Source organism: Myotis nattereri (genome assembly GCF_964212035.1).
Source record: "Myotis nattereri genome assembly, chromosome: 1".
Lineage (NCBI taxonomy): Eukaryota > Metazoa > Chordata > Mammalia > Chiroptera > Vespertilionidae > Myotis > Myotis nattereri.
This window is the reverse complement of record NC_138075.1, coordinates 198,718,299-198,731,706: the sequence shown is the minus strand read 5'-3', so window position 1 is coordinate 198,731,706 and position 13,408 is coordinate 198,718,299. Positions and strand designations below refer to the sequence as shown.

At 52.1% G+C, this 13,408-nt stretch overlaps 1 protein-coding gene across 1 annotated transcript in view; it reads left to right on the top strand.

Moving 5' to 3' along the window:
* Nucleotides 1-10,777: 10,777 nt before the first annotated feature.
* The window catches only part of PDGFRA (platelet derived growth factor receptor alpha), a gene marked incomplete at its 5' end in the record, with an annotated part of 43,376 nt that continues 40,745 nt past the window's right edge, over nucleotides 10,778-13,408 (top strand). The window contains one exon of the mRNA XM_081093604.1: nucleotides 10,778-10,807. Coding sequence (XP_080949730.1) covers nucleotides 10,778-10,807 — 30 coding nt within the window. The remainder of the gene's footprint in view (nucleotides 10,808-13,408) is intronic.

Sequence of the window (13,408 nt, the reverse complement as noted above, 5' to 3'; positions counted from 1 at the left end):
TCATTTTTTTGCATGTATTCATCCAATTTTCCCAACACCATTTATTGAAAAGACTGTCTTGACTCCACTATATGCTCTTGCCTCCTTTGTGAAATATTAATTGAGTTTTGGGTCGATTTCTGGGTCTCTGTTCATTTCCATTGGTCTATATGTCTATTCTTGTGCCAGTAGTAGACAGTTTTGAGAACAGTAGCTTTGTAATATAGCTTGATATCTGATAATGTGATCCCTCCAACTTTGTTCTTCTTTCTTAAGATTGCTGCAGCTATTTGGGGTCTTTTTTTGTTCCAGATGAATTTTTGGTGTTTGTTCTAGATCTTTGAAGTATGCTATTGGTATTTTAACGGGGATTGCATTGAATCTATAGATTGCTTTGGGTAGGATGGACATTTTAATGATGTTGATTCTACCAATCCATGAATATGGAATATTATTCCATTTGTTTGTGTCTTCCTCTATCTCTTTTTTCAGCATTCTGTAATTTTCTGAGTACAGGTCCTTTACCTCCTTGGTTAAATTTATTCCTAGGTACCTTAATTTTTGTGTTACAATGGTAAATGGGATTTTTTTTTTGTTTGTTTCTCTTTCTGTGAGTTTATTATTGGTGTATAAAAAAGTGGTAGATTTGTGGGTGTTAATTTTATATCCTGCTACATTGCTGAATTCATTTATTAAGTCTAATAGTTTCATGATGGAGTCTTTAGGGTTTTCTAAGTACAATATCATGTCATCTGTGAATAATGACAATTTTACTTCTTCTTTTCCAATTCGGATGCCTTTTATTTCTTCTTGTCTGATCACTATTGCTAGCACTTCCAGTACTATGTCAAACAGGAATGGTGAAAGTGGGTATCCCTATCTCATTCCTGTTCTTAGGGGAAATGGTTTTAGTTTTTGCCAGTTGAGTATGATGCTGGCTGCAGGTTTGTCATATAAGGTTTTTATTATGTTGAGGTATGATCCCTCTATTCCCACTTTGCTGAGAGTTTTTATCAGGAAAGGGTGTTGGATTTTGTCAAATGCCTTTTCTGCATCAATTGATATGATTATGTGATTTTTGTCTTTCAATTTGTTTATGTGATGTATCATGTTTATTGATTTGCAGATATTATACCAGCCTTGCATCCCTGGGATAAATCCCACTTGGTCATGGTGTATGATCTTTCTACTGTAAAGCTGGATCAGATTTGCTAAGATTTTGTTGAGGATTTTAGCATCTATACTCAGCAGAGATATTAGCCTAGTAATTCTCTTTCTTTGTAGTGTCTTTATCTGGTTTTGGGATTAGGGTAATGCTGGCTTCATAGAAAGAGCTTGGAAGTGTTCCTTCCTCTTGAATTTTTTGGAATAGTCTGAGAAGGATAGGTTTTAGTTCTTCTTTGAATGTTTGGTAAAACTCCCCTGTGAAGCCAGCTGGCCCTGGGCTTTTGTTTGTTGGAAGTTTTTTTGATGACTGCTTAAATTTCCCCTTAGTTATCAGCCTGTTGAGGTTTTTTTATTCCTCTTGATTGAACTTTGGAAGGTCGTATTTTTCTAGGAATATGTCCATTTCCTCTAGGTTGTTAAGTTTGTTGGAATAGAGTTGTTCATAATATTTTTTGACAATCCTTTGTATTTCTGTAGGGTTTGTTGTTATATTGCCTCTTTCATTTCTGATTTTGTTTGTTTGGTCCTCTCTCTTTGCTTCTTGGTGAGCTTGGCTAGAGGTTCATCAATCTTGTTTATCCTTTCAAAGAACCAGCTCTTGGTTTCAATGATCTTTTGTATTGTTTTTTTGTCTCTATGTCATTTATTTCTGCACTGATCTTTATTATCTCCTTCCTTCTGCTCACGCTGGGATTTTCTTGTTATTCTCTTTCTAATTCTTTAAGTTGTAGAGTTAGATAATTTATTGCCATTTTTTCTTATTTTCTGAGGTAGGCCTGTATGCTATGAACTTTCCTCTCAGGGCTGCTTTCACTGTGTCCCAAAGGTTTTGGATTGTTTTGTTTTCATTGTCATTTGTTTCCAGGATGTTTTTTATTTCTTCTTTGATCTCTTTGGTAACCCAATCATTGTTTAATAGCATGCTATTCAGCCTCCAAGTGTTTGAATTTTTTTAAATTTTGTTTTTATTGTAGTTGATTTCTAATATTATGCCATTGTGGTCTGAGAAGATGCTTGATATGATTTCAATCTTCTTGAATTTGGAGAGACTTTGCCTGTGACCCAATATGTGTTCTATTTTTGAAAATGTCCCATGTGCACTTGAAAAGAATGTAGATTCTGTAGCGTTGGGATGAAATGTTCTGAAGATATCATTTAAGTCCATCCAATCTAGTAAGTCATTTAGGATAGCTGTTTCTTTGCTGATTTTTTGTTTAGAGGATTTATCCAGTGATGTCACTGAGGTATTAAAGTCCCCTACTATGATCGTATCACTGTCGATCTCTCCCTTGATATCTTCCAGAAGTTTTTTAAATGTATTTGGGTGCTTTTGCATTGGGTGTGTATATGTTTACCAGAGTTATATCCTCTCATTGTATCGATCCCTTTAGTATTTTGAAGTGGCCTTCCTTATCTCTTGTTATGGCCTTCACTATAAGGTCTATTTTGTCAGATATAAGTATTGTTACCCCAGCTTTTTTTTCATTAACATTTGCCTGAAAGATATTTTTCCATCTCTTCACTTTCAGTCTGTGTGAATCTCTTGTTCTGAGATGGGTCTCTTGTAGACAACATATATATGGGTCATATTTTCTTATCCATTCAGCCACTCTTTGTCTTTTGATTGGAGCATTTAGTCCATTTACGTTTAAAGTTATTATTGATAGGTACTTGTGTGTAGCCATTTTTATTATTTTTGTCTGTGTTCCTTCTTCTCCCCTTTTTATTTATTTTTTCTTCTTTTTACATCAGTCCCTTTAGCATTTCTTGCATTGCTGGTTTGGTAGTGATAAACTCCCTTAGTGTTTCTTTGTCTGTGAAGCTCCTGATTTTGCCTTCAATTTTGAATGATAGCCTTGCTGGATAGAATATTCTTGGATTCAGTCCCTTACTTTGCATCACTTTGCATACTTCCTTCCATTCTTTTCTAGCCTGATGTGTTCCTGTTGAGAAGTCATTTGATAATCTAATGGGCAATCCCTTGTAGGTAACTTTCTGTGTCTCTCTTGCAGCCTTTAAGATTCTCTCTTTGTCTTGTACATTTGCCATTGTAATTATGACATGTCTTGGTATGGATCCTTTTTGGTTCATCTTATTTGGGACTCTCTGTACTTGTGTAACTTTTTTCTTCCCCATATCAGGGAAGTTTTCTGTCATTATTTCTTCAAATAAATTTTCTAATCCTTGCTTCTCTTCTTGTCCTTCTGGCAGCCCTATTATATGTATGTTATTTTGTTTTGCATTGTCCCAAAGCTCCCTTAGGCTCTCCTCCTGCTTTTTAATTTTTTTTCTCTAGTTGCTGTTCAGATTGGGCTTGTTTCTGTACTTTATCTTCTAACTCACTAATTCGGTCCTCTGCTTCTTCTACTAAAATATGTTTTTATTGACTTTTTTTAGAGAGAGAGGAAGGGAGAGGGTGAGAGATAGAAACATTGAAGAGAGAAAAACGTTGATTGGCTGCCTCCTTCATGCCCCCTACTGGGGATCCAGCCTGCAACAGTGGCATGTGCCCTGACATTGGTGCATGGGATGATGCTCAACCAGCTGAGCTACACTGGCCTGGCTAAAGGCTTTTTTTCTTTTTTACAATATTTATGACTTGCTTTGATCATATAAAATTTTCTAGAAAAATACAGTTCATTGAATGAAAAAATATAGGAAAAGTGTTTTATAAATTATTCTGATTTGGTGTTTGGATGATATAATATCCATATTCACAATTTTAGAAGTGCTATCCCACCCTGATGACAGATAGCCAGGAGGGGTCATTTTAGTGGGTGCAGAGGGAGTGTTCTCCATGGTAAGGAGAATAAGTATAGCCAATGAGGGGAAGGGTGAGTGACAGACCAGAAGGTGGCTGTTTAGGGCAGGCTCCCCACTGCTAAACAAATCACCACGAGAAACAAGGGGTAACCCTCCAGACTGGTGTCCCCAGTCCAGAAAGACCAGAAGCCGAATGGCTAAGGAGTCTTCTGGCCTTGCGCTAGGATATTTGAGACAAGAGGACTAGCTTGAAGCCAGTGAGAGTAAGTGGGCAGAGAACTAGAGACAAGGGAAAGATTGGCTGATGTTGGATGGAGGGACAGCAATGGAGAAGGAGAGGTCCTCCTTGGCTGGCTTGGGAGGGCCCATAAGGGAGGGAGGCCTAATCGAGGCCGTGGGTCATGTCACCTGAATAGGATTTGGAGGTAAGCCCAGGATGAGCTGCCACTGCCTACTGCTCTCCAAGTAGCAAACTTGGGGTGGCTGAAGCCAGGGCGATGGCTCCCCTTCCCCATGGAACCCTCCCAGGTGTCTGCACCAAATGTTAGGGTCACCGAAGGAGGAACGCACGAGGCCAAACACAATAAGGGATTATAAATTTATTAGATCATCTGCAAACCACATGGGCTGAGCCCTCAAATGGTGTCGAGGTTGGGGAGTCAGAGATTTTAAAGGACTCCAGGAGGGCTTTTCCTGGCTGAAAACTCTCTGGGTGGTCCAGATCCTGGGTAAGTCTGGAGGGGAAGGATAATGGTCTTAGCAAATGGAAGGTGGTCTAAGGCAGTGGTCGGTCGCCAACCTTTTGGACCTCACGGACCACCAGTGGTCCGCGGACAACCGGTTGGTGACCACTGGTCTAGGGGAAAGGGATTGTCGGTTGTGAAGTGGGCTAAAGGTCAGTTCCCAGGGGAGGGGGTATCGATTTGATCAGACCTAACAGTTTGCTCTTCCTTTAAATGGGGATAATCATGTACAACCCAGAGGTTGTTTGGGGGATTAAATAAAATAATACACTGATTAAATAATGTGGCTCACATTCAAACTTACGTACTATAATTAAAGCCATTGTGGAGCCCAGGTTCCACCGGCTGACTTTCCACTCCACAAAGCCTCTCTGGGGAAAGCTTCTTCTTTTTCTTTTCTTTCTTTCTTTCTTCCTTTCTTACTTTTTTTTTTTTTTAACCCCACAGAGCCCTGCTGTACTTGTACTCTGGGGACTCATAGAGGACGAGGTCCTTTCTTCAGTCAGGCTGACCGAAACAGAGCCAGCCCTCCCGCCCCTCCCCAGCCACAGCTGTGTCTTGGAAAGCTGGAGGCTGGGCTCCTAATAGAGAGCAGACCTCCCAATCTCCTCATTCCCCCCCTCCCCTCCCCTCACCGTGGTTTTCAAATTAAAAGTAACTAAGAGCTACAGAGGAGAGGGGAGGAGGAGACACAAAGACGTTAAGGAAATGGGGCTCCCTCCCTAGGAAAAGGGTTTTAAAAGCTGGATCTAGAGCCACATCTTTCCCACCTCTGAGGAGTGCAGGCCCTCCTGAGCTGGGTGGGCCACAAACAGCTGGCAACCTCTGGTCCTCATTGAGGTCTCTAGGCAGCCATGGTGTTAGGAACCCTAGGAGAGGGTGCAGCTGCTCACCTGCACCTCGAAAATGCTTTCTGCTTCTCCCTGAAGATGAGAGAGAGAGAGAGAGAGAGAGAGAGAGAGAGAGAGAGAGAGATCCAAGGAACCCAGAAGAGATGCTGCACCCTTGGGTCCAGGCAGCTTGAGGAAGAAGAGGAGGTGTGGGAGGAAGTCTGGAGAGAGAACTGTCACCTCAAGTTACACAGGCCAGTGGGGACCTTTTGGGAGAACTAACTCTTCCTCCTCCTTTTCGAAGACGTGGGCTTCTCTGAATTCCGAGTGTGTAAAGAGGCTTGGAGCAAACTCCCAAGCCTCCCCTGGGTTCAGATCCAAGGCAAGGGCTGGGTGCCCACCGGTCTGCCCCCAGGGACCCCACATCTGGGCGCCACATCCACAAGCCTCCTCGGAGTCTTCCCCACGAAGAATCCCTGGCGCGACACAGGGGGGCAGCTCCCACTCAGGAATTGAAGCGGGTCGGGGAATGGGCAGCTGGCGCCGTTTTCTTTGACAAATCACCAAAGGGCCCTTTATTTTCTTTTTTAAAAAAATATATTTTATTGATTTTTTTACAGAGATGAAGGGAGAGGGATAGAGAGCCAGAAACATCGATGAGAGAGAAACATCTATCAGCTGCCTCCTGCACATCCGCGACCGGGGATGTGCCCGCAACCCAGGTACATGCCCTTGACCGGAATCGAACCTGGGACCCTTCAGTCCTCAGGCCGACGCTCTATCCACTGAGCCAAACCGGTCAGGGGAAGGGCCCTTTATTTTCAAGTCGGGAAGCTAGACGTGTGCCCCCACCCCACCAAAAATCACACGTTTGTTTCCCTGTGATTTTCACAACGAACGGCTTTGATAACGGCTACAATCCTAGGTCTTCTAAGGCAAAAGGACCCTCGGAATTCTACGAGGAAAGGGGAACGGGGGTGGAGCTGACAGCCGGGGAGGAGTGGGGTAGAAATAAAAGCCAACGCCGCGGGGAACGCCCACGCCCCCGAAAGCCGAAGGTGGGACGCCCGGAGCTGCAGCCGCGGTGACGGCCGGGCGGGGGACAAAGAGCGACTCTGGGAGGCGGGGCCGGGGAGATTTGGTTTTTGTTTTCAGTGACCATTTTAATTTGGTTGTAAAAATTTTGCGGGGGCCTCTCTTTTAGAAGGCTGGCTCCACGACATCTCTTTGTGCCCTCGCATCCAATTTCACGTCGCCTGCGGGCCTAGACGTGCGAGGCCGCGCCAGCACCGCCGCGCTCCCCGAACTTCCCGGCCCAGCTCAGCCCCGGAGATGCGCCTCCTTCCCAGAGTCCCGGTTTGGGGAGAAAACCTTCATTCTTAACCCCATGATGATTTCTCAAGAACACACACACACACACACACACACACACACACACACACACACAAGAATGCGGGCTGGGACCTTCGAACAGCTGCGCGGGCCGGCAAAGGTCACCTCTCCAGGCGCACAGGGCGGCCTCGTACCCAGCGGTGGCCCGGGCAGCAGCCGACGGAGAGGAGAACAGACCTCGCAGTCCGCGCTGGCCAGGCGCCGCTGCTTGCTCCTCCCGCCCCCCGCCCCACCCCCGGGGCTCCGGGACCCCCCGGCGTCGGGGACACAATCTGGAAGGATCTCAAAACAACCCCCATCCCGCCGGGGCCACTGCCCCGCGCACCCCCGAAGCTGGGGAGCCGCGGCGGAGCGCCGACGGCGGGATTCAAACCCGCCTATGAGCAGTGGGCGGGGCGGGCGAGCGGGGGCTGCGGCCTGGGCTGGTGGTGAGGAACGGACCGCCTCCCTCCAGCCCGGGGGTGGCTCCTGACCACCGGGTTTATTTTGATTTTGCAGGGACGGCAGATGTTGACCTCTCTCCTTCTTTGCTCGGCCGAGACTCGGCTACGGCGTCCCCCAGCCATTTGCTGCCCTGCGCCACCCCCCACCGGTGCGCCATCCCAGGAGCCAGCTCCCCAGGCCTTTCAACCCTCTGGAATGTCACACATGGAAACCTTTAGCAAATGTTTGTTAATGATCTTCACAAAGGCATCATTCAAATGAGGCAGGTAATTACTACCAGAAGGACAGCTGGGTGCGCACTTGCTCATCCAGGCTCTCTGCTTTCAACTCGCGAGGAGTTAGGGCCCCAAGACACCCCGGGCGAGCCCCCTTTTCGGGCCCCCTTAAGCGACTCCGAAATGAACTGGGAAGTTGCTATTTGTAGGCGGGAGCCCTGGGGTCCTGCGTTCAGGTGACTCTGGTGCGACAGGGCTGGTGCTTTCGGTAGCAGAGCAGGCCTTCCTGGGCAGCTCCTAGCTTCGGCTTCTCCTCTCTTGAGTACTTGCTCTGAAACCTGCATCTCAACTTGTCTGTACTGAGAGCATGAAAGCCAGCACCCGCTTCCCCCCATGATTCCGCACTCTGATTTCTATGGGGGCCGTTCGTCCCCGTTCGCCATCTACAAACATTACGGTATCCTGTTAGCATTCCGAACAAGGGGCTGTTCATATATTTGCCTTCAATGATTTCCTGAAGGAACATGTGGAAGTAATAGTGAGCAGCGCAGTCAGCCGAGCTGAAGATGCACGGGAGGCTGGCGCGCAGGAGGGCTGCAAGCTGGGGCCTTGGCCCAGCCCCAGGCGCTTCCCGAGCCTGACACCCTGGGAGCCCACCCCTCTTAAACAGCACCCCTGGGAGTACTTCTTCGTGACCCTCCTCTGCCTGTGTCCCGGGTCCACCCTCCTGATGAGAGAGAAGGGGGTGGCTGGCCAGCGTTCCAGTGTCAAACTGGCCGGGGGAATTCGGAGAGTGCGTGGTGGGATGGGGGTAACGGGTGCCTCCCCCTCCACCGAACCAGAGAATTCAAACTTGGAGTAGGCGGGGAGACGAATGCGCTCCCCTCCCCCGCCGTCGCCTGGGAGCCCCACTCCACCCCGGTCTAGTTCCTGGAGCGTCAGCGCCCCCTTTCCTTCGCGAGCAGCATCGTCGTCCTGCCTCGCGCCTTGGGAATAAGGTTTGGGGCTCCGCTCTTAGCTCCCCCGACTTTGGAAGGGTCGGAACCAGCACCGCGGGAGGGAGTTCGGGGAGGGGAAAAGTGCACCCTCCCCGTGAACGCGGCGGTGGCGGGCCGTCGAGGACGACCCCGCAGCGCCAAGCCCGGGCCTTGTAACGTACGTGATGGAAGCCAGGGCCCCCTCGCACAGATAACCCGAAACAAAGGCGCGACAAGATAAGTGGCTCCAGGGAGGGGAAGGTCGTCCTTTCGGAGGACGTCCCAAGCCCGCGCAGACCCTGGGCTCTTTGTGCCCCCTTCCTATCAAGCCAGTTTCCAAAACAGCAACAAAAGACAACAAACAAAAACCCCACCGTCTTCATATGGGACTCAACAGTCTGTCTAATCCCATTAAAGGATTAGCAACTACAGGGCCCTTTTCCCAACAGACCAGGTTCAAGGCGCGCAACCGCTCGGAGACCTCTCCGAAACCGCCCTGTTTCTAGACGGGCCGGGAGCGGCTCCCGAAGGGCCCTTCTCCATCCCAGGCTTATATTCTCTCTGGGCATTGCGTGCGATTTTTACGTATCGGTTGTCTTTCTTTCGAAGGGAAGACTAAGCGTAGGGTGATGCCCCCCAAACCAGGAGGCAAACTCATTCTGGAAATGATGGGCAGTTTGTATTTTCACCAACATCTTTCCCGGCAGAGCATCAACACCTCCTCCCTCCCACCACCCCCACCCCATCTGGTCTGCTTCTCCCCGCCCCCCCAGTTGTTGTCGAAGTCTGGGGGTTGGGGCAGGACCCCCTGGCCGCGTAAGAGCTCAGGGCGAACACCATCTGAAGGTTGGGAGATTGGAGGAAACTTTTATTTTGAAGAAGCCAAGGGGGGTGGGGCTTCATTTCCTGACAGCTATTTACTTAGAGCAAATGATTAGTTTTAGAAGGATGGACTATAACATTGAATCAATTACAAAACGCGGTTTCTGAGCCCATTGCAGTTGGAGCTAGAGGGAGAGAAACAGAGGAGGGGACTGCCAGGGAGGACTGGAGGCCGTGGACACACTTTTTACTGCAGATGTAGGATACTCATTGCGAATTGACATAAGAGGAGAAGGTAAGGGAGAAGAAAAAAAATGATTTTTGTTTCTAAAAGACGTCCCTGTCAGGCCTTCTGGGCTAGAAGTGAAGTAATTTCACTCAAGCTTTGGGCAATGAGAAAAAACAACAACCCCAAAACAAAATGGGAGTGGAATTCCAGTGGAGTGTCCAGACAGTAATTTATTTTGAATAAATTTCACTTGGAGGGAAGATAACCATAGAGTTAGAAAGTCTAGGGAATTAAAAAAACACACACACACATTTTCCAGACCTATTTTTAAAAGCAGTGTTTTTCTAACAACTCGATGGCCTCCCAAAGAAATTGTTTAGGCTTACATTTTTGAGGTTTCTTTTGGGGTTGGGGTGGAATTGGTGTATGCTGGGACGAGCACCAAGTAACGCTGGGAGTGGGGGCAGAGGTGTTGGCCTTCGTTTTGGCAATGGGTTCTGGAAGGCGACAGGTTTTTAATGAGTATTTTCATTCTTTGCTCGCGGTTTGGCGGGACAACGTTGCAGCCGGTGGCACGGAGCACGGCTGGAACACCGGGGGAGGTGGGGAGAGGAGAGTGTCGAGGGAGGCGCGGGAGGAGTTGCGGGGAGGATGGGAGTGAAGGGCTCGGCTGGAGGAGGCCGGACCTTGAGTGCCCGCCTGGTGCAGTCGGCGCCGTCTCAGGGCGCAGAATTACTGGACGGCGCAGCGCGGGCCGCGAGCTGGGGCCAGACTTAGCGCAACCGTGGCGGCTGCAAGACAAGCAGAGGGGGCGCGGACTTGGGCGAGGGTCTGGGGAGCTCCCCAGCGGTGTGTGGGACCCGCGAAGCGCGAGAAGAGCGGGCGCCAGCCCCGCAGTGCGCCCGGAGTGGAGCGCCGTAACGCGGGGGCGACGGCGGCGCGGGCGGGAGGTCTGGAGTAATGACAAACACATTTGGCCCCGAGTGAAGAAGTCGTCGCCTGGCATTCCAGCGACTGGGGTTTGAGGAATTTCGACTGCGCTCCAAGGGGCCCTGGTTTGCGCTGTGCTCCCCACCGCCGTCGGCCTCTGCACGCCCCCTTCCTCGGTGGACCCGCTCCTGCAAAGCTCCGACTCTGCTGCTGCCCAGTCCCGGCCACAGGAAGGAAAGAAGTAGGTCGCCGGAAAAGTGCCCAACTTTTTGCATGAAAGCTAGGGATGACTCGGAATGGAGAAGCTCGGTTCCAGGTAAGACAGGCAGAGGGAGGCAAGCCGCCTTCACCACGTACCGCTGGGCACCGAAGCCCTGGACCTCCCTCGCCTGCCCCTTCCCGCGCGGGGGTGCCTGGCACTCGCCGCCTGCACGAGCCCCGCGCTGCTGCGTCCTCGCCAGGGTCGCATCTGTACTGCGCTCTCTGCGCGGGCCTTCTGCCTCCTTCTCGGCTGCGGAGCGGTCTCCTTGCTTCCTCTCTTCCTCTGCCGTCTATCCCCATGGAAATCGGCTTTTACACGAGAGATTAAGTTTTCCCCGCAGCGCAAGGGGAGCGGGTGACGTCCATTTGGCTCGCGGTTCTGTTAGAAAAGGGTGGTCGCGGCCCGTTCAGAGCGAGAGGGAGTGTGGCCCGACCCGCGTAGGGCTGCCCGAGGGGCCAGGAGCCCCGGCTGCCTGTCCAGGTGTGCAGGAGCTGCCAGCCGCCCAGCCAAAGGTCTCGGCCTGGAGGGAAGTTCTGGGCTGTCTCTCTGCCGGCTGTCCGTCCTCCCGCAGCCAGAGCGCCCGTCGAGCCCCACTAAGACATTAGGTTGCACATAAAGAGGGTCTGGGAGAACTTGCCACTCATCCCCGGGAGTGAGAGGCAAACCCGGCTGGAGAGGGAGCATGAATGGCCCTTATCAGGTCCGGCTGCCCCGCGCCTGGCCGGGCTGCCTGGAAAAGCTTGGGGCTGGGCGGTGTGGGAAATGGTTTTTTGGCTCCACAGCCTAATTGCTCAACGTTTTGGACCGCCTCGCCTCGCCGCGGTCGCTCCCGACCAGAACTAAGCAGCTTTTTAGAACAGGAAGAGACATTCAGGGCAAATGGGCGCGACAATCAGCCGCACAGCTCCTGGGACGAACACCCTTGAGCCCAGAGAGCCCACGGGCCGCTGGAGGGGAGGGGTGGCGCCCCGGGCGTGCGCAGCCGTCTGCTGCCTCCTAGGCTCCGGTTTTTACGCGCCTCCCCCCTCCCTCCCCCCATCCCCAATCTGACCCTTCGGTCTGTGGTGCTGCTGCTTTGCATCTCTTCCCCTCCTCCCTCCCCCACTCTGCTTCCTCTTTTCCACAATCCTCACGATAAAGGGGGCCCTTCCAACGCTCCCCTACAGGCGAGGGCCCGACCAGCCTCGCTTTGATGCCCTGCTTCGGGCTCTTGCTGTCTTGCTTTTGGTTTGACCCAAGTGTAGGATTTGGAGTCCTGAGATCGAGGAGGGAAGCAGAAGAAGGAGGTGGGGTGGGGGCAGTGGACACCAGTAAGGAACCCGTAGCTGACCCTCTGCTCTTGCGCCAGCCTTCTCTAGACCGGGAAGGACCCCAAGCAGAGCCCCAGCTCCCGGCTCCCGGCCCCAGGTCCGCTGTCCTCCCAGGGCGCGGACTGGGGAAGGGTGGAAGGGTGGAAGGGGAGGGGCTTCGGGCTTGGCTTTCCAGCTGCAAACGCGTCTGGCGCCGAGGCGGGCCGGTTTTGTGCCTCCTGGGGACCAGCCGTGGGCGGCGCGCAGCGCTGGGACGCGTCCTGGGGACCCGTGGTCAGCGCCTTCCCGCAAACTCCAGCGGTGGGGGACTCTCCTGGCCTCCCTGGACCTGCGAGACGCTTACATGTTGCTGATGGAAAAGTAGCAATTCTGAAGAGTTAAAAGGCTGCTCGGTGATCGAAAGGTGCGGATCTCAGCGTCTCTCGGGTCCGGTTTCGCGGGGTCCGTGAGCAGCATCAGCTGTCGGGGGTGACGCTCGGACGTCTTGCGGGCTCCGGCCCCGCGCTGGACGCAGGCACTGCGTTCCAGTCCGGGCTCAGCCAGAGCTAGCCTTTTGCTGATTTGCTCGGCGGCATTTCCTTTTGTTTAAAACTGAACAGTGAGCCAGGGCTCGGTGAGAAGTAGAATGGAGGGGATAGAGAAGACCTCCGCCTTGGGGAGCTTCCTTCTCTTCGTAGTGCCATCTCCCTTCCCCACGAAAGCGTAGCGAGAGGCGCAGGCGGGCGTGAGTGTGCGCTGGACGGCCGCGGCCAAGGCGAGCGCCGGGCGAGGAGGTTACCGGGGAGGTTCAGTTCCTAAAAGCCGAGGGGGCGCCGTGTAGGACCGATCGCCCGGGCCTTCTCCGCGAGCCGCGGCGCGCCGCAGTGTCGCTTTCGGGCCCATAGGAGGCGCTGACGCGCGCCTGTAACCCTAAACCCCCGGTTCCTCCACTTCCACCCCTCCCGGCCCCACTCCCTCCACCCGGTCCGGCCCCTTCCCAGGTCTCCAGCGAAAACAATGCAAACGCCCAGCATCTTGCCTGGAGCCCGGCGGCTGCAGCCGCTCTGAGGCTGGGAGCGCGGCGGGCCGGGGCGCAGAAGCCCAGAGCAGGCGGTCGTGGCCACCATCCCCCCAGGTGACCGAGCTGCGGAGGGCGTGGAGGCGGCGGGAGGGGGAGCGGCCGGCTCCCTGTACTTGTGGATGTGGCGGGGTAGGGACCCGGACGGAGTTATTAAGACGGAACCTCCCGGGCGGAGGTGGGCGAGCCGCGGTCGGGGCAGCGCTGTCGGGACCCGCAGCCTGAGCAGCCGACGGGGAACGGCCCGCCAGCGGGTAAGATGTGCGGGGCTGCTGCGCCCTCTGGCGG